The sequence below is a fragment of the Plecotus auritus genome (assembly GCF_963455305.1).
Source record: "Plecotus auritus genome assembly, chromosome: 6".
Lineage (NCBI taxonomy): Eukaryota > Metazoa > Chordata > Mammalia > Chiroptera > Vespertilionidae > Plecotus > Plecotus auritus.
Window position 1 is genome coordinate 18686827 of NC_137773.1, and position 19884 is coordinate 18706710.

General features: G+C 42.5%; 1 protein-coding gene across 4 annotated transcripts in view; it reads left to right on the top strand.

Moving 5' to 3' along the window:
- GEMIN5 (gem nuclear organelle associated protein 5) overlaps window positions 1-19884 on the top strand; it is a 43218-nt gene that overhangs the window by 21751 nt on the left and 1583 nt on the right. For 2 of the 4 annotated variants that reach the window (XM_080676241.1, XM_080676243.1), the window contains exons 14-27: window positions 162-301; window positions 1578-1749; window positions 2620-2850; window positions 4214-4327; window positions 4904-5029; window positions 7242-7337; window positions 7754-7891; window positions 9506-9653; window positions 12894-13013; window positions 13505-13715; window positions 14938-15192; window positions 16720-16882; window positions 17662-18166; window positions 19645-19741. In XM_080676241.1, coding sequence (XP_080532367.1) covers window positions 162-301; window positions 1578-1749; window positions 2620-2850; window positions 4214-4327; window positions 4904-5029; window positions 7242-7337; window positions 7754-7891; window positions 9506-9653; window positions 12894-13013; window positions 13505-13715; window positions 14938-15192; window positions 16720-16882; window positions 17662-18166; window positions 19645-19741 — 2516 coding nt within the window. Of the gene's footprint in view, window positions 1-161; window positions 302-1577; window positions 1750-2619; window positions 2851-4213; window positions 4328-4903; window positions 5030-7238; window positions 7338-7753; window positions 7892-9505; window positions 9654-12893; window positions 13014-13504; window positions 13716-14937; window positions 15193-16719; window positions 16883-17661; window positions 18167-19644; window positions 19742-19884 lie in introns of all 4 variants that reach the window. The other 2 variants (XM_080676240.1, XM_080676242.1) reach the window with 1 other exon arrangement.

Genomic DNA, 19884 nt, shown 5'->3' on the forward strand with positions numbered 1-19884 from the left:
CAAGTGGCTCTCCAAAAAGACTGTTCCAGTTTATACCCTCTTCCTGTAGTGTTTGAGTATTTTACACACAACGCACATCCCATTCACATGTTTCACTGCATCCAACTCTCACAACCCTGTGAGGTAGCTTTTGTTATCCTCATTTTCCCCTCATCTTGTAGAGAGCAATCCTGAATCTCCAGTGACCATTACAGAGCCCTACCGGACCCTCTCAGGGCACACTGCCAAGATTACCAGTCTGGCGTGGAGCCCACACCATGACGGAAGGCTGGTATCTGCTTCCTATGATGGTACAGCTCAGGTACTGTTGTGTCTCTGGGAGTGGGTTCCTCACTGTATACTCTAACTTTCCTCTTTTCCCCAGTTGTGTGCGTCCCCCTTCCCTCACTGTTATCTTCTACAGAAAGGGATTTTCTGAGTTCTAGGAGGCATCTTAGTTTTATTCCAGGCCCTTGTCAGGCTTTGATTGGATTGTTGTTTTTTATTTAGATCAGTGGTTCTCAACCTTTCTAATGCCGCAACCCTTTAATACAGTTCCTCATGTTGTGGTGACCCCCAACCATAAAATTATTTTCGTTGCTACTTTATAACTGTAATTTTGCTACTGTTATGAATCGTAATGTAAATATCTGTGTTTTCCGATGGTCTAAGGCGACCAACAGGTTGACAACCGTTGCTATAGAGCTTAAGACCATCGGAAAACACAGATATTTACATTACGATTCATAACAGTAGCAAAATTACAGTTATGAAGTAGTAACGAAAATAATTTTATGGGTGGGGGTCACCACAACATGAGGAACTGTATTAAAGGGTTGCGGCATTAGTAAGGTTGAGAACCACTGATTTAGATGAAAACGAAAGTATTAATAGAAACTAGTTAAATTCTAATTTTAAGATTTCATTCTAACTTATCACTGTCAGTATGATGGACTTATAAATTTATGTGAAAACAATTTTTAATAATAAAATGATAAGTCAGAAATCTCCAAGTTGTAAAAAGTAAAGATGAGCTGCCAAGCCTGAACTATGAGGTAGGAGTTTCAGGTATCAGAACCAAAACAGACCTTGGGAACTGGAGGGCAATATCTGGGGTGGATGTCTGTCTCCGTGTTGAGACAGTAGGGGGTGTGCAGAAGGAAGCCTATTAGTGATTCTCTCTCATCACTGATGTTTCTGTTTCTCTCTCCCTCTCCCTTCCTCTCTGAAATAAATTTTTAAAGAAGCAGGTAGGACACTGATCAGTTGCCCAGGTACTTGGGGACAAAAGAATCACCTGTGAGAAATTAGAACCCCAAGTATGCACACACGTGCAGGGTGGGCTGAGTTAGAATTCTCTTTATAAATAATATACAGTACTATTCCAGGATGGTGAAATCCGTAGGCCACCTTTAGAAGCTTACTCAAAATCACCCCCACAGGAAATAGCACTCTCTGAAATTGAACCCTTAAGAGGAAATTACAAATCACAAGAGGAAATAAGTATGTACAGATCTTTAAAATACTATTTTTCTTATCCCCCAGAACAATAGAATAACTAGACATTGCCTATTCTGTCATGTGACTTTTGGCTTTAGGTGTGGGATGCTCTCCAGGAAGAGCCTCTATGCAATTTCCGAGGACATCGAGGTCGGCTGCTTTGCGTGGCTTGGTCCCCCTTGGATCCAGACTGCATCTACTCAGGGGCAGATGACTTCTGTGTGTACAAATGGCTCGTTTCAATGCAAGAACATTCCCGGCCTCCCCAAGGTCAGTGAGAACTTGGAGCCCAGAAATGCTCACCTTCTTCCCCACCTCCCTTCCTCAGTAACTGAGTTGATCAGGGGCAAGCGAGGAAGACATTCACACGCGGCAGCTGCAACGGTATGGCAGGGTGCTGGAGCCTATGCAAGGAAGGCAGCCCTGGGGAGCCTGAGGACAGCACCCAAATAGTCACAAGTATTCCTGGCACCCAGGTCTTGATTTCTAAATACTGGAGGTCATGTTTCAATTCAGTCAGGGCACGTGCCCAGGTTCCGGGCTCCGTCCCCAGTAAGGGGTGTGCAGGAGGCAGCCGATCAGTGAGTCTCTCTCATTATTGATGTTTCTATCTCTCCCTCTCCCTTCCTCTCTGAAATCAATAAAAATATATTTCAAAAAATAAAAAGCCTTTAAAAAATAGTTTGAAGTCAGAAGAAATCTGAGCCTGTTCCAAGCTGAAGGAAACTAGAGACATAACAAGCAAGTACAGTGTGTGATGCCTTTTGCTGTAAGAGACCTTCTTGGTAAAACTAATGAAACCTGAATGAAAGGTGCGGCGTAGACAGTAGGAGCGTATCAGTGTTAATTTCCTGATTTGAGTAGTTGTGCTGTGATGATGTAGGAGAACGTCCACGGTTGTAGGATACACACACTAAAGTATTCAGGGTTAATGGACCATAGTATTTCTGATTTAATTACATCCCAAAAGGTTAACATTTGGATAATGTAACTAAAAATTCATTGTGAAGGAAGGGAAAGGATAAGAATGCTACCCAAAAAGAGTAATGAGGGTTTGGAGATGATTTAGAGTGCTTTTAACCAACAATATAATTTTAGTGTATCCTTTTTTCACTTTTGCTTTTTCTGCTATTCCTCTAGGCAAGAAAAGTATTGAATTAGAGAAAAAAAGGCTCTCTCAACCTAAGCCAAAGCCCAAAAAGAAGAAAAAGCTCACCTCGAGAGTGTCCGTAAAGCAGGAGTTGTATGATGGGAATGAAGAAGAGAGCATAAGGGAGAGCGTGGGGCCTGTTGAGAATGGCAGCGTGTCCGACCAGGAGGGAGAGGAGGAAGCCCGGGAGCCAGAGTTACCCTGTGGTGTCGCCTCCGTAGGTATGTGCCGGAGTCCCATGTCACCCACTCTCTAGGACTAAAGAGTCGTGACCAGAAACTTCTCTGCCTGTGACCTACATGGTTTCCCAGCTCCTTAGGTTGGGTAGTATTTATGGTGCCCTTGAAAACCACATTAGGTTTGTCAAAGGGTCCTTTAAGCCTCCAACACCTTTGAAGTGTTAGAGGGGGTTTAGTGGATGATTGGTGTGGAAATAGCGAAGTTCTGTAGAGAAACTTCTCCCCAGCTTGGGCAGGTACGCCTGTGGGACAGAGCAGAGCCCGGGAGTATTTACATAGAAACTCACATGGGAAAAGTTCTAATAATTTGATATCGTCATCCATTTATTGAAAGACACCACTGTTGGTTACAAATGCCTGACCTGGAAGCTACCACCACTCTGGGAACTTGTTTCCACCTGGTGGTGTTTTCCTAAGAAAATTATGAATGATGATGAAGTTCTTTCAGTCTGTTAAGTTATAGTGACAGCTCTCAGATTTCTTACAAACTGTTTTTCTGGGTTCCATCACTAATTTCTAACAAAGCAGTCTACCACAGATATTGACGGGGAAAAGGTCAATGAATATCATTTTGGCCCTTTAATTCTTTTATATATTTACCTTCAAGCTCTGGAGCCTGTTACCTGTTGAAATGAATGACTAAATGACAATATAAATAGAAGCTGCGAATCATGTTTAACTCTAAAACAGTATTTTGATGTGAAAGCATTAAAGTGGCTAAAATATATGGTACAAAGTCACCCCTGACCCTCTCCATCCCAAGGCGTGGCTGTTGGACCTGTGGTTTGGATAAATAAAGAGCTAAAAGCATAATGGATTTATTTTTTTAGGTCCATCAAAATACCTTTTTATTGCAAAATTACTGCACAAGAAACATCCTTTACCCCTGTAGATCAGCAGCTTGTTTTAAATTCATGGTTGTGGTAGGCTCAGGATTGTGACTCCATATCACATACCCTGAATCTTTTCTATTAGTAAAGTTGTTCCTTATTTGTATAGTTAAATATGCAGTTAGTACTTTGTTATCTAAATATGTAATATCCTTTGTCACCTGAGCAAAGTTTGGGAACTTTTGAGCTTATGGTTGTAAAGTTGTGGAAGCTACAAGCTTATATAACTTTTCCTTAGATTAATTAGTCAAAGTTGTAAGCAACAAACTTAGAAAATTCTGGAACACAGTGTGTGAGCTGAGAAAGGGAAACCACCCATGCTGCCTTTCCAGAGTATTTGATCTCACATTTTGGGTAATAGAGAAAATTGCACTGTTAAGCCTGGTATAGTTCTTAATTTTCAAAAAGAACTAGATTGTGCATTGTTCTCATCCAAACTTTTTTTCTTGATGTAGTTTCTAGAGAACCAGTAATATGCCCTCCAGTTTCCTTAGGCTTAGAAAAGCCAAGAGTCATCGTTAATAATAAAGTCACTTTACTGAAAAAGGAACCACCTAAGGACAAGCCAGGTTGGTATTTACTAATTAAAATACTTTGTTAAAATGTCCTCAATCAAATGTTACATGCAACTGAAAATTCAAAAGTGTGGGGTTTTAGTTGTTGTTTTTAAGTTTTAAATACTTACAAGTGTTATTTAATTATATCTCAATCTTGAGTCATGCTTATTTATTGATTGATTATTGATTTGAGAGAGAGAGAGAGAGAGAGAGAAACATCCATCAGTTGCCTCCCTCCCGCATGCAATGACTTGGAATCAAACCCAATCACCCTTTGGTACACGGGATGACACTCCAACCAACTGAGCCACACCAGCCAGGAAGGGTCATACTTTTTAAAACATTTTTTAGTACTTGATGAAGTGTCGTTTTGCAGTTGATATTTCTTCACACATGTTCACTGGGTCATGTTTGTGTGTGCTGTGAACATTGCCTCGAGCTAATGTAATTTGAAAGCTTCTTTATAATAGTAGGGACTTTCTTTGCCCAGTGGTATCCTCCAGTAGGTTACATTCACACAAGTGGGCATTCGGTTTGTGTTTCTGATCTGCTGTTCTTCAGACAGTCTGTACTTCTATTACTTTTCAGAAGCCTTAGTAATCAAGAAGCGAAAAGCCCGTTCCATGCTTCCACTGAGTACAAGCCTGGACCACAGGTCCAAAGAGGAGCTTCATCAGGACTGTTTGGTACTAGCGACTGCAAAACACTTCAAAGGTACAAAAATACACTTCCTTGGCCCATCCGTAGTCCTCTGGGAACTGGCACAGAGAGGCACTTATTTGTTGAATGAATGTGTAAACAAATATCCAAAATTGTATTTCTATATTCTTTTCCATTCTTCCCTCCCCATACCCCATTGCCAAGCTCCCTTTCTTCACCCTAACCTTAACCCTAATCCTAACCACTGTCAACACTCCCCAGTGCTCTGCTTTTATTGTTATAAACCAAACTAGAGGCCTGGTGCATGAAATTCATGCACAGAGTGGGGGGATCCTCAGCTCAGCCTATGTCCTCTCGCAGTCCAGGAGCCCTCGGGGGATGTCCAACTGACAGCTAAGCGAGCCTAAGCCCACGGGGAGCGAGCCTAAGCCCACAGTCAGACATCTTTAGCGCTGCTACAGAGGCGGGAGGGGCTCCCACCACTGCCTCTGCACTCGCCAGCTATGAGCCCAGCTTCTGGCTGAGCGGCACTCCCCCTGTGGGAGTGCACTGACCACCAGGGGGCAGCTCCTGCATTGAGCGCCTGCCCCCTGGTGGTCAGTGTGTGTGTCATAGCGACCAGTTGTTCTGCAGTTCGGTCGATTTGCATATTAGCCTTTTATTATATAGGATTGTTACCAGCCATCTGTGTGCTAGAATTGGTATGATGGTTTAAATATCTCAGCATGGCCGAAACCGGTTTGGCTCAGTGGATAGAGCATCGGCCTGTGGACTGAAAGGTCCCAGGTTTGATTCCAGTCAAGGGCATATACCTTGGTTGTGGGCACATCCTCAGTGGGAGGTGTGCAGGAGGCAACTGATCGATGTTTCTCTCTCAATGATGTGTATAACTCTCTATCCCTCTCCCTTCCTCTCTGTGAAATATCAATAAAATATATTTTTAAAAAATAAAAATGAAATAAATATCTCAGCATGAATGAACAGCATCTTCATGTAGAAACAAAATTATTTGCTTATTGGAAATATCACAATATGGCAGTTCCTTTAAGAAAAATTAATGGCCGAAACCGGTTTGGCTCAGTGGATAGAGCGTCGGCCTGCGGACTGAAAGGTCCTGGGTTCGATTCCGGTCAAGGGCACGTACCATGGTTGCGGGCACAACCCCAGTAGGAGGTGTGCAGGAGGCAGCTGATCGATGTTTCTCTCTCATCGATGTTTCTAGCTCTCTATCCCTCTCCTCTCTCTTCCTCTCTGTAAAAAATTAATAAAAATATATTTTAAAAAAAAAAAGAAAAAGAAAAATTAATGGACCTTTTTTACAGAATATTTTTTGGTTTTAATTTTCCAAAGCCTTCATCTAATGCCTGTTATTTTGATATTGCAGCAGTTGTATGTTTTTAATTTTACATGTTAAAAAGGAATGCACAGTATAAAAAGAAAATAAATCTGGCTCCCATCTCTAACACCCACTCCTCCATTTCTCCCCAAGGCCACATTACTATCATTTTGTCTCCTTCTATGCTCTTATTTTATGCTCTTATTATATACATAGCCCCCATTTTGGAACTTTGATGATTTCTTATAACTTACACAATTAACCATATAGTTTGTTTTATTTTGATTGTTTTTAATATATTTTTATTGATTTCAGAGAGGAAGGAAGGAGAGATTGAAACATCAATGATGAGAGAGAATCATTGATCGGCTGCCTCCTGCACACCCCCTATAGGGGATAGAGCTCACAACCCGGGCATGTGCCCTTGACTGGAATCAAACCCGGGACAAACTGTCCACTAAGCCAAACTAGCTAGGGCTTAACCATATAGTTTTACATTATTTCCCTTATTGGGAAATTACTCAAGTTGACTTTTTTAAAAACAGAGAATGAATACTGAATTCCTTTATGGTAGATCATGGTGATCATGAAGGGCATTTCTTCACTTGATAGTTTTTTTGTTTTTACTGCATTTAAATACATATTAAATTTTGGGTTGGCTTTTTACATTACTTCCTCCTCCTCCCCGCCCCCCAATCTTTCTCTGAGCAATCTATAAACTAAATTGTCTCATTGGATTGGCCCAAGCTAAGTTTAACAAACTGTATATATTTTCCTATTTTGCTACTTTTGTCTCTGTTAGGGTAAACAAGGGCATAGGACTCTTTCTCAGGGTCTGGGCATAACATTCGGAAGTATTTAGGCAGAAAACAGTAACCTGTGTAATCACTTCATCTGATTTTTTTTTTCTTTGTCTTTTTGAATTAGCAGAGCTAAATGAGGATGTGTCTGCTGATCTTGAGGAAAGATTTCACCTGGGACTCTTCACAGACAGGGCTACCCTGTACAGAATGATGGAGGTTGAAGGTGAGGCACATTTAGTCAACACAGTCCCCTCCAGCTTTATGATTCCCTAATGCTTTGCACACACCTCTTTTATGGCTACCATCCTGGGGCCTTGAATGGTTGGTTTTACATGCCAGCTAACTAGGTTTTGGGCTCCCCAATTTGCATACTTACAGATCCCTTGCATCTGTCATAAGACCCTAAACATAACATACAGTGCTCACTGAGTGACTGAGTAAAGGTGAATGGGTGGACAAGTGACTGAGTGGGCTTCTGGCCCCATTGTGAACACTCTGGGAGGTGACTTCCCCATTAGCTAGTGACTTCGTATTCTAGGAGTTTGTTGCTCTTTTATCCTGCCTTTCTTCTTTTTGTAGAAGTTAGTGTAGACAGGTGTTGCTGAAACAGCTTCCAAACATTATCTCTCTTCCATATAGGAAAGGGTCATTTGGAAAATGGCCACCCTGAGTTATATCACCAGCTTATGCTTTGGAAAGGAGACCTAAAAGGTGTTCTCCAGACTGCAGTGGAAAGAGGGGAGCTGACAGACAATCTCGTGGCTATGGCACCAGTGGGTATGTTCTTTTCAACTAAAGTTCTATCCTCTCTAGGATGCCCACTAAAGATGGATAGTGTCTTAAAGGATAATTTCACCATTTCTAATAAATTTAAAATGCACATCCCCCTCAACTCAGCCGTTCTAATTGTAAGAATTGAACTGTATGCACATGCACAACGTGATACATATTCATGGACTATTGTTGCAGCATTATTTGTAATAGCAAAAGATCACAACAACCTGTGTCCATCAGTGAGAGACTGGTTACATCTATACAGTAGAAACTCCTACAGATACCAAAAGAATGAGGCAGCTCCATGCATTCTAATATGGAACAGAATTCCAGAATATAGAAAGTGAAAAGAAGCGAGGTGTAGATGCGCAAAAGCATATTTAATACTCTTGTCATTTACATTTATACACTAGAGGCCCGGTGCATGAAATTCATGCACTTGTCGGGGGGGTGTTCCCCAGCCTGGCCTGTGCCCTCTCACAGTGTGGGAGCCCCACGATCGATCTCCCCAAAGAGGTAGGCCCCGCCCACCCATCTGGGGCTCCTTGATGGATTGCCCCAAAGAGGTAGGCCAGAGTCAGGGGTCCCACCTCCACACTGCACGGAGCTGCCGGGACCCGCCTCCGTGGCTCTGCGTACGCAGTGTCACGTCCCCGCCCACCACGTGCACCTCGCCGCACACGCAGCCCCACCCACCCACATGCAGCTGCTACACACCAGCCTCCTGGTGATGGACTGTTACAGTGTGAGGGCCTCACGTCGTGAAGGCATGACAACCACATAAGCTTTTATTAGTATAGATGTATGGTTGTGTATTCATAGACTATATTTCCAAAGGTTTCAAAAGAAACTAGTAATAATGATTATCTCTGAGGAAAGGATTGGATGATATGGTTGGGAAGATGCTAGGATAACAAGGAAACCTTTTATGCCATGCCCAGCTTTTTAGCTTTTTATTCAATACTAGAGGCCCAGTACACAGATTCATGCACCGGTGGGGTTCCTCGGCCTGGCCTGCAGGGATCAGGCCAAAACCAGCAGTCTGACATCCCCTGAGGGGTTGTGGGGTGCGAGAGGGCACTCTGCAAAGTTGCTGTCACTGGGCAGCTCCTGCGTTGAGCGTCTGCCCCCTGGTGGTCAGTGTGCATCATAGCTACTGGCCAGTCAGCCGGTTGCCTAGGCTCTTATATATTTAGATAGATGCACACACTCCCACACACATACACAGAGAGTACATAAGTGTATCATGGATTTCACAAACTGAATACACCCTTGTAACCAGCACCCATTCAGAAACATAACATTACTTGCACCCTTCTCTCGTGCTCCATTTCCATCAGTATCCACACACCCCAACAAGAGTAACCACTACCCTGACTTCTGTACTTTTGGTACCTTTTTAGTTTTGTGTTATTACATAATCAAAGAAACAGTTTACATGGGTGTAGGGAGGAGTAGGTGAAGCAAATGATCTATAGTGGCGATTGAATTATCTAAATGTTCTGCTTAATACAGTAACTAAAAAGGTATTTTCAACCCATATGTACATGCTTTTCTTTTTTTTCCTTAAACTTGCTTCTTATTTGACCACTTTTTTTTTTTTTTTTTTTTTTTAAGCTGGCTACCATGTGTGGCTGTGGGCTGTGGAAGCTTTTGCCAAACAGTTGTGTTTTCAGGATCAGTATGTCAAGGCTGCCTCTCACCTACTTTCTATTCACAAAGTGTATGAAGCTGTGGAGCTGCTCAAGTCACACCATTTCTACAGGTCTGTATAACCCTACAGTTGAAGTAATAGTTGGACATACCATGAAATTAATCTACTTAACAGCTCTAGCATAAAACCTTTACAGTAATTAAACGTGTGAAACATACAGAAATATATGTATACTAGCTTAACAAACATCAGTGCACCTACCACCTATACTTAACAAATGTTAACTTTTATCAATGTACGCCACTGATCTTTTTTTTAAACTTTACTTTTGTAAGCTCCTTTGTTACTTTAACACAAATAGAGAAGACAACGTAAGACAAATGAACTGCTTAATGGATTATTAAAAGAAGAACTCCCTTTAGCTCCATATATGAAGAGACAGAATTTCCCAGCCACCCCAAAAGCTCTCCATATGTCCCAGTTGTTGTGGTTGTTTGTTAAGTATAATATTTAAGATTTAGTTGAATTGCTCTTCCCCAATTCTGTCCTCATCCCTTCTCTAGAAGTAACCATTTTCCTGAGATTGGTATAAATCTTTCCTGTCCAGGTCATGCTGCTTAACAACAGGGGAGACATTCATGCATCATTAAGCAATTTCATCATTTTGTGAACATCAGGTTCATGTACACAAACCTAGATGGTATAGCCTACTACTACTACACATCTACTAGGCTATATGGTACAGCCTAGGCTACAAACCTGTATAGCACATTACTATACAAAACACGAGATTAAATCAAGCACATTATAAGTAGAAAGAGTACACTTTGAAGTAATAATAAAAAGTATAGTAAATACATAAACCAGTAACAGCCATTTGATATCATTATCAAGTATTATGTACTGCATGTGATTGTATGTGCTATACTTTAAACAACCTACAGTGCAGTAGGTTTGTTTACACCAGCATCACCACAAACGTGAGTAATGCATTGCACTATGACTTTATAATGGCTATAGTGTCACTAGGCAATTATGGTCCTTATGGAACCGCCATTATATCTCCAGTCCATCGTTGACTAAAACATCATTATGTGGCGCAAGACTGTACATATGTAAGTACCAGCAAACAAAAGGAGCAAAATATTTCTTAGATGCAGCATATAGTTGGATCTTGTTTTTTTATCAAGTCAGATAGTCTCTTCCTTAAATTGGAATGTTTAGCCATTTACATTTAATATAAATATTGGTATGATTGATTTAAATCTACCATCTTGCTATTTGTGCTGTTATTTCTTTTTCTCCCATTTGTTTTTTATCAACTGAATATTGTTTGTTTATTTGTTTGTTTTTAATCTCTAACTAGAGGCCCGGTGCATGAATTCGTGCACCAGTGGGGTCCCTCGGCCTGGCCTGTGGGGTTGGGCCAAAACTGGCTCTCCTGACATCCCCCAAGGGGTCCCAGATTGTGAGAGGGTGCAGGCCAGGCCGAGGGAGCCCACTGGTGCACGGTGCACAATTGGGGCCGGGGAGGGACAGAGGAGGTTGGCCAGCTGGGGAGGGACCACAGGCAGGCTCCAGGGCGTGTCCATCCCGTCTGTCTCAGTCCTGATCTCAGTCCTGATCGGCCGGACCCCAGCAGCAAGCTAACCTACCGATCAGAGCATCTGCCCCCTGGTGGTCAGTTCTTGTCATAGCGAGCAGTTGAGCAGCCTTAGCATATCAGCATATTACGCTTTGATTGGTTGGACACTTAGCATGTTAGGCTTTTATTATATAGGATACTGGCTTATTTGTTATATTCCTTTGTAATTTTTTAATGATTACCTAAGGGTTTAGGATAAGCATTTTTAATTTATGACAGTTTACCTTCAAATAATATACCACTTCTCACAAATACCATATTTCTTTCCTTCCTCCTACTCTTTGTTGTTGAAACATTTTTAAATCATTTTTTAAACATTGTTTACATTTACCCACATACTTATTTCCAGCACTTTTCATTCTTTTATGTAGATCTGAGTTTCCAGTTGCTATCAATTCCTTTTTCGCTTAAAGAACTTCACCTTTTCTCTGTCGTGTGGTTCTGCTGGTGACAGATTCCATCCACAGCTTTGTGTGTCAGTACTTCAAAGCTGTCATTCTGTTTTCTCTTGGCTTGCATTGTTTTTGACATGACTCTACTGCATTTTTTTTTTAATTTACTGAGGTAACTGGTTCATAACATTATATAAATTTCAACTGTACAACTTCAAATACCACATCCATTATGTACTCTAGTTTCTTGCATTACCATATATTTGACCCATTTTGGCCCCTTCATCCTCCTCTTATCTTTGTTATATAGGAACTATGTATTTTTTCTCTATTTTCAGTACTTTCTCCATCACTGATTTTAAGCCATTTGATATGATGGCTTTGGTGGGACTTCTGTTTACCCTCCTCATTTTTCTTCCTTTGGAGTGTTGAACTCTGTTTTGGCAATCAGTAAAGTTGCTTGTGAATCAGCTTGATCTTTTCAAGGCTTTTTTTGAAGCTTTCCTTAGGACAGGTTAAAGAAATCCATACTCTGGAATTAGTTTGTCCTCCTACCTTCTGCTGTCTTTACTGAATGCCTCGTATGTTCAATAAATCAGAACTTTCATGTCTGACTGGTCAAAACTCAAAAGTCCCCAGTCCCCGAGTAAGCTCAGGGATTTATTCCCTGACTTCTCTTTGTCCAGCCTTAAGGAGGTTCCCACACATGCATGGCCTTATGTTTAGCCAAAGACTCAATAGGATCCCTAAAGGAAGTTCTGGAGCTCTTTCTCTGGACAGCTTCTTCCTTCCCCTTAAGTTCCGGTTGTTTGATCTCTTCTAACTCATTTTTACTGCTTCATCAAGGACATGGACCTTTCTCTTTTTAAACTACAAGGGTCACTACCTTGATTCTTGCTCAGATGCCAGCAGTTATCCTCCATTGCTCTTGCACAATCAGTGCAAATGTCAACACAGGGAGAAAAGGCAAATAACCTCTTAGCATCATTATTATTAAAACAGGTGGGTTTTGGGGGGGTTTTTTTAGGGCTTAAAGTAAAAGTGAGTTTGTTAGTGAAGCAAGCAGTGAGACAGAGAGTAAGGCCACTCCACAGGCAGACCAGCCCCTAAAATAGTTTTGACCTCATCCACCCAAAAGGGCCTTGGGGACCCCAGGAATCTGCTGACCTGGGAGAAGAATTGAGCACCAGCATGTGGTTTAAGTAGGAACACCTCAAAAGGGATGGTTTGTCCTATCTTGCAGCCCCTCCTAGGGGCCCCTTACAGAGAAGCCTTTTCTTTTCAGATTGGCTAATTATCTGTTCTTGCCTCTAGGGAGGCTATTGCAGTTGCCAAGGCCCGCCTGCGCCCTGAGGACCCGATCCTGAAGGACCTGTACCTCAGCTGGGGAGCCATCCTTGAAAAAGATGGCCATTATGCTGTCGCTGCTAAATGGTAAGCCTGGGGGAGACAGGAGTGCACCAAACCTAGAAGAGCTGTCACAGAAGAGCAGAATGAGAGTGGTCAGCTTAGAGGTGGAGGTCAAGTGTCTAGAAAACAAAAAAGCACATATGTATTAAATCAGCTTTGTAAGACTCATCAAGATCTACCTCCTTGGTAGGTATGTACAGCATCCTAACTATTCACAAAACCCCAGCAGCAGTAAGAAATCTCTTTTAGGGACATCTTGCACCATCAATTAAGAAAAACGGGAGAGAATGACTCCTTTGCTTGGGTTCAATTCAGCAAGTATTAAGATTCTTTTATGTCCTTGATCCATATAAGGCTCTCTCCTCTGCTGGCTGGACTCGGCTGAGAGCCGGCGACAATGGCTACCTGGGACCACAGGAAGGCACAGGGGCGAGGAAAGGCCCACAGAAAGAAATGATTTGACCCTCTGAGAGGAATAGGAGATCTGTTTATGACACTTTGAGTTTTGTTTATAGCTATTTAGGGGCCGCTTCCGCTTATGATGCAGCCAAAGTTTTGGCCAAAAAGGGGGATGCAGCATCGCTTAAAACGGCCGCAGAGTTGGCTTCCATCGTGGGAGAGGATGAGTTGTCTGCGTCCCTGGCTCTCAGATGTGCCCAAGAGCTGCTTCTGGCCAGGAACTGGGTGGGAGCCCAGGAAGCCCTGCAGCTCCATGGAAGTCTGCAGGTCAGTCTGTTATTGCATCTTCAGATATTTAAGAAGAAAGGGCCCCACGTCCTTTTCTCATCAAACTCCGGGTGAACAGCCCAGTTACACAAGCTGTACTCATTGGCAGGTGTCCTGCACATACTATCCCACCGAAGTACCCTGGCTTGTCAGTTGCCATATGCAAAGTAGGAGATAATGTGGTCATTCACAGTAATTCCCATTGCGCATCAGTTTGTGTACAACACCCATGAATAGACTCGTCAACTGAGCCCCTGCCTGGGCTGGCAGCGTAGAGGTTGTTCGTTGATGTCATCAGCACATCAGTGACGAGGGGGGTCTCTGAAGAGGAAGGGGGACTGGCTCCAACAGAAATCATGGTGCTCTGCCTGTGGCTCCCTCTTCAGCTGTATGCCACCAGGGAGTGTGAGACTGAAACCTTTGGGTAAATGTTTTGTGCCCATGTGGTTAAAGATGACTGGCTTCCACTGCCCTTGTGTGTGTGTGTGTGTGTGTGTGTGTGTGTGTGTGTGTGTGTGTTTCCTCTGCCTTTTGTGACACATCAAAATTGAGATGACTTTAAAGGCAGCACTCTCACCTAGGTGCTGTAAGATTAAGCTACATGTTGTTCTGATAAGGGTTATCTTGGCAGCGTGGCACAGAGACCTTCCCACGCGTCATTGAGAAAGTAGTGTTTACAGGGGCACACAAGGAATCTCGTGGCAACTAAAAACCAGCAAAAATTTCCCCAGGCTTTTCTCTGGCTTTCTGCTCTGTTCCAGCGACTCTCTCTGTTAAATGTCTGGACATGGCCCCACCCACCGCTCCAGCTCCGATCTACACCGTTTGTCTGCTCCCGCACCTTCTGCCCATTAGGCTCTTCTCTGTACTCCCTTTTTCAAGTTTGGGCAAGAGAAGGAACGGATGAGCCCAGACCATCTTTTCTCAGACAGGGGCACAAATCTTGGCTGATCTGTGTCTTAAATTGCAGTGGGCAGGGCTATAGTGGGGGTTCCACGTTATAAAAATGGTTGTTTGGGCTCCAAGGGCTATGGAAGGAATTCCTCCAAAGGGTATCTGGAAAAGCTGTCTGCTTGATCACTTTCCCCCTCAGGTACAACTCACATTGGGCAGGCAGTCACTAAGGGGGTCTGGCTGCTACAAGGGGACACTGAGAAACAGGGAGGCTGTCTAGTCAAGCACTTTGCCTGCATAACAGTTCCTCTCCTTTGTTGGGTTCCAGGGCCAGAGACTGGTGTTCTGCCTTCTTGAGCTGCTCTCTAAGCACCGGGAGGAAAGGCAGCTGTCAGAGGGTGAAAGCTCTCCCTCGTCTTACAACACCTGGTCCACAGGCATCGCAGGGCCCCTCCCGGAGAGGGTGACTGCAGTATGGAGGAGCGCCTTCAGCCTGGACACCCCTGAGCAGTATCAGGCAGCACTGCAGCAGCTGCAGACAATCAAGTACCCATCTGCTACAAATAACACTCCCTTCAAACAGGTACCCATCTGCATGAGCTTCTCACGTTAATCACTCAGTTGTAGGAATTCCTTCGTCAATGCCTACTATAATAAGGAAACAAGTCCGATGCCAGTTTGCATTTCAGAAAAGACTAAGGCAGGCCCAGGAACCTGGAAAGATCCCTTCAGACTAACTAAAGCTCTGTAGCTTTGAAGTTAGATTTAAATCGTCATTCCCTTTTTTTTTTTATTTACAGGGGTGACACCATTTATTGACATTCCCTTTTAAAAGGAAAAAATAAGTCTAAATATATAGGAAAGCAGAGAGAATAATGTTCAACCAGAGTTAACAAATGTTCACATTTGTCATTTTTGTTTCATAATATTTTGGGGGGTTGTTTTGTATTTGCTTGTTTTTTGGTAAAGGAAATACAATCCAGTTGAAATCCCTTATGTTCTGTTCCTCAGTCCCATTCCCCTTCCCTAACCTAGGCACCGAACACAGCCCCTACATCAGAACATGTGTATCATTTTGTTCATTGATTGTTGCAATGACCATTGTTTGTCAAATCTACCCAGAGATCCAATTGATTCACTGTAACTATTCTACCCGTCCTATGAACCTACATCTCAATTTACCTATTTCTCTTTTGAAAATGAGGGGACATTACTATATTATTGATGAACGAGACTTCCTCAAATGATATGACACTTTGGAAAACGGTGTGGCAGTTTCTTATAAACATTCATGTGCCCAATGACCCAGCAATCTACTGCCTAGATATTTCATTAAAAGAAACAAAACCAGGTGTCCACACAGACTTGTGCACAAATGATTACAGCTTAGTTCACAACAGCCAAAAACTAGAAACCGCCCAAATGTCCATCAGCTGGTGAATGGATGTGCAAGCTGTGGTACATCCATACAGAGGAATACTATACTGTGCAGCAGTAAAAAGGAACAAATTACTAACACACAAAAGCATTATGTGAAAGAACCAAGACACAAAAGACTACAGTTCCATTTATATGAATTCTAGAAACGACAAAATTATAGTGGCAAAAACCAGATCAATGGTTGCCAGGGGCTGGGGAGAGGGAACTGTGGCTGCAAAGGGCACATGGAAATATTTTCCAATGATGAAAATGTCCTGTCTTGATTTTTGTTGTAGTTACAGCATATATATCTATATGGATATGGATATATTTATCAACACTCGTCAAACTGCTCACTGAAAATTGATAATTTTTCTTATAGTTCAGATTTGCTTCTTGTTGTTTTTAATTATAGATTTTAGTTCCAGAAATGCACTTTTTGTTTTAATTGCACACAAATGTGAAGGCATTTTCTTAACATGAGTAGACTTTTACTCAGACAGTATACGTTGTTGTATAGCTAGATATGAAAGCTTCAGATAGGGAAGCAAAAATGAATGGTGGAAGGAGGACCTTTCTTAAATGTCGACGGTGTGTACTTCTGTCCAAGTGCAGTTAATGGGAACACTGAGGTGTCGTCCCAGTGCCTCCTGTGGGGGGATGTTTAACAGACTCTGGCCTCTCCCTCCAGCTCCTGCTTCACATTTGCCATGACCTGACTTTGGCAGTGCTGAGCCAGCAGGTGGCCTCCTGGGACAAGGCTGTGGAAGCTCTGCTTCGGGCTGTGGTCCGGAGCTACGACTCGGGGAACTTCACCGTCATGCAGGAAGTGCACTCAGCCTTTCTTCCTGAGGGTAAATGCCCCACGCACACCACTGAGAGATGGCTCTGGGGTGCTTATTGGCTGGTTGTGTCATTTAGTAGAAAGTGTGAGCTGTCTTACCTAGACTCCTAAGAGACACAGCCAGAATGTCTGAGCCCTTTACCTGGCCCTACCTTACGCCTCCTACTTACTTTCTACACGGTTTAAGAGCAAGAGAAATAGCATTATACTCATAAATTATTAAGACTGGAGAAGCACAAAAGATAGACATTTCTTGCTCTGGCTGGGTGGCTCTGCTGGAGTGTCGTCTCACACACCAAAAAGGCTGCAGCTTCCATTCCTAGTCAGGGCACATACCTAGGTTGTGGGTTCGATCCCCAGTCAGGGCATGTACAGAGGCAACTGATGAATGTTTCTCTCTCACATGGATGTTTCTCTCTCCTGCCCCACCCCCTCTCTAAAATCAGTAACATATCCTAGGGTGAGGATTATAAAAACAGATAGACATACTTGAGTTGCATAGTCACTGAACCAAATCACTGTGACTTTTTTCCACAGACACAATAGGATCCCCAGAGCCTTCAGTCGGACAGATTGAATACATTTTATATCATGACCGTAGCCTGTAGCAAAAGAACATTGTCCTGAGCCAGTAAATGTTTAGCTTTGGTTGGCTTTTGGTGGGAGGTAGATCACTGCTGTCCTTTTCTTGGAGTCTCTTAGGCGATAGGAAATGACATGCAGGTAGGAGGCCAGATTTCTGGCCGATACAGAAATGCACAACCCCACGTCCTTTCCTTCTTTTCCTAGGCTGTGATCACCTAAGAGACAAGCTGGGTGTCCATCAGTCCCCTGCCACACCAGCTTTCAAAAGTTTGGAGGCCTTTTTTATCTATGGGCGTCTGTATGAATTCTGGTGGTCTCTCTCCAGGCCTTGCCCTGAATCTAGTGTCTGGGTAAGGGCTGCTCATAGACGGACAACCTCTGTTGAACAAAGCCAGCGGTTGGATGATGCCAGCTCTGAAGAAACTGACCCCCAAGCTCCTCAGCCAGAGCCAAGCAAGCCTCCAGGACTAGACATGAGACTCACAGAAGAAAGTAAGCGAATGCTGAACACTTGTAAGGAGCTTTTTTCAGAAAAGCACGCCAGTTTCCAAAACTCACAGAGAACTGTTGCTGAAGTTCAGGAGACCTTGGCAGAAATGATCCGCCGACACCAGAAGAGTCAATTCTGCAAATCCACAGCGAATGGTCCTGATAAAAATGACCCTGAACAGGAAGCCGAACAGCCCCTCTCTAGTCCTCAGAGCCTGGGGTAAGTACTGAGTCAATACAAGATGGAATTAAAAATACCCTCCTGGGTTCTCCCAGAGTCACAGCACAATCAATACATGACGAGATTGATCAGGACACTTGGAAGCAGCATGATTTAGTGGTGAACACACAGGCTTTGGAGTCAAATGTGGGTTCTAGTCCTGTCCCTGCTGTGACCTCAGGCAAGAGTCTGTCTCTGAGCTTTAGGTCCCTCGTCTATAAATAGGAATACCAACTCCTACCTTTGCTTAAGAATTAAATGAAATCACAAAATTATTATTAACAGTAGTACAGTAAAATACCACCTTTGTGCATTAATAAGTAGATTCCCCCCCAAAAAATTAATCATGTAAAATGAGATGTATTATTGCATCACTAATGAAAACTATTTAGTTGTTCTGTACTATCACAAAAAAATACACAAAGAGGGTAGTACACAGAACTGCTCACGAACTGAGAGAAATCAAATGATCAAATGCTGTAGGATCCTAATCACTTCCATTGAAAAGAGGGACCAGATGGATGACAGTAGCCTGTCACCAATCACTGTAGAGCTTGCATTATTATAAGGCACTTTGCTATGGGTGTTTGCAGTGATTAAGTTATTGATTGGTTATTCTGATGAGTGCCTTTTACCTTATGTCCCCCAGCACAGTGCCTAAAACATAGTAATTAGAATACTGATCAACTTAAAGCTGTTATTAACTTTACAAATTAAAATTAAGAAGCTTTAACGTCCTTATACTAATTGCTCTAAAAATACTCCCACTGAAATCTTGATTCAGAATTCTGAATTACTTCTCCAATAAACTACCACACTCTAAGCAGCTTTAGGTTTGGTTTTAATAACAAAAACACTGAAAAGTTCTCTAACCCAGTAGCTCTTACCCTTTGGATCATAGGACCCTTTGAGAAGCTTAACACACTCTTCCAGGAAAAATGTGCATACATACACTCCATGAGCCCAGCTCTAACCATTCCCCAAATAAATCTAGGCCCTCTGCTCTTGGCTGCAGATTGAACCCCCTAAGAGTCCTGTATTTTCATTGGATGTCTAAGGAGTGGGGATTTGGAATATAAGGAATAATATTGCATTTTGAAAACTTTGTCACATCATATTAAATTGCCTTCTCTTAAACTTTTTTAATGTATTTTATTGATTTTTTTACAGAGAGGGAGAGAAATAGAAAGTTAGAAACATCAATGAGAGAGAAACATCAATCAGCTGCCTCCTGCACACCCCCCACTGGGGATGTGCCCGCAACCAAGGTACATGCCCTTGACCGGAATCGAACCTGGGATCCTTGAGTCCGCAGGCCGATGCTCTATCCACTGAGCCAAACTAGTCAGGGCTTAAACTTTTTTAAAGATGGGAGATAAAGACCCAGGTGATAAATGAATTTTATTTATACGCAATTGGGATAAAAGTTACCTAGGGCAAAACATTTATGACTTATACTTTTCATTATTATTCACCAGTAAAGAAGAGAAAAATGAGCCACTTTCTCTACCTGAATTAACCAAAAGGCTTACGGAGGCGAATGAGAGAATAGCTAAGTTTCCTGAGAGTGTTAAGGTAAGATTTATAGCAGTTCATTTGGTAAAACATTACAATTGACTATAACCAAATTCTTTAAAATCATCTGCTTTTCAGTTTCTGAAATCTCTACACATTCCAGAAATGTGCTTATAAGTTAGAATCTAGTTGCCTTTGGTTAG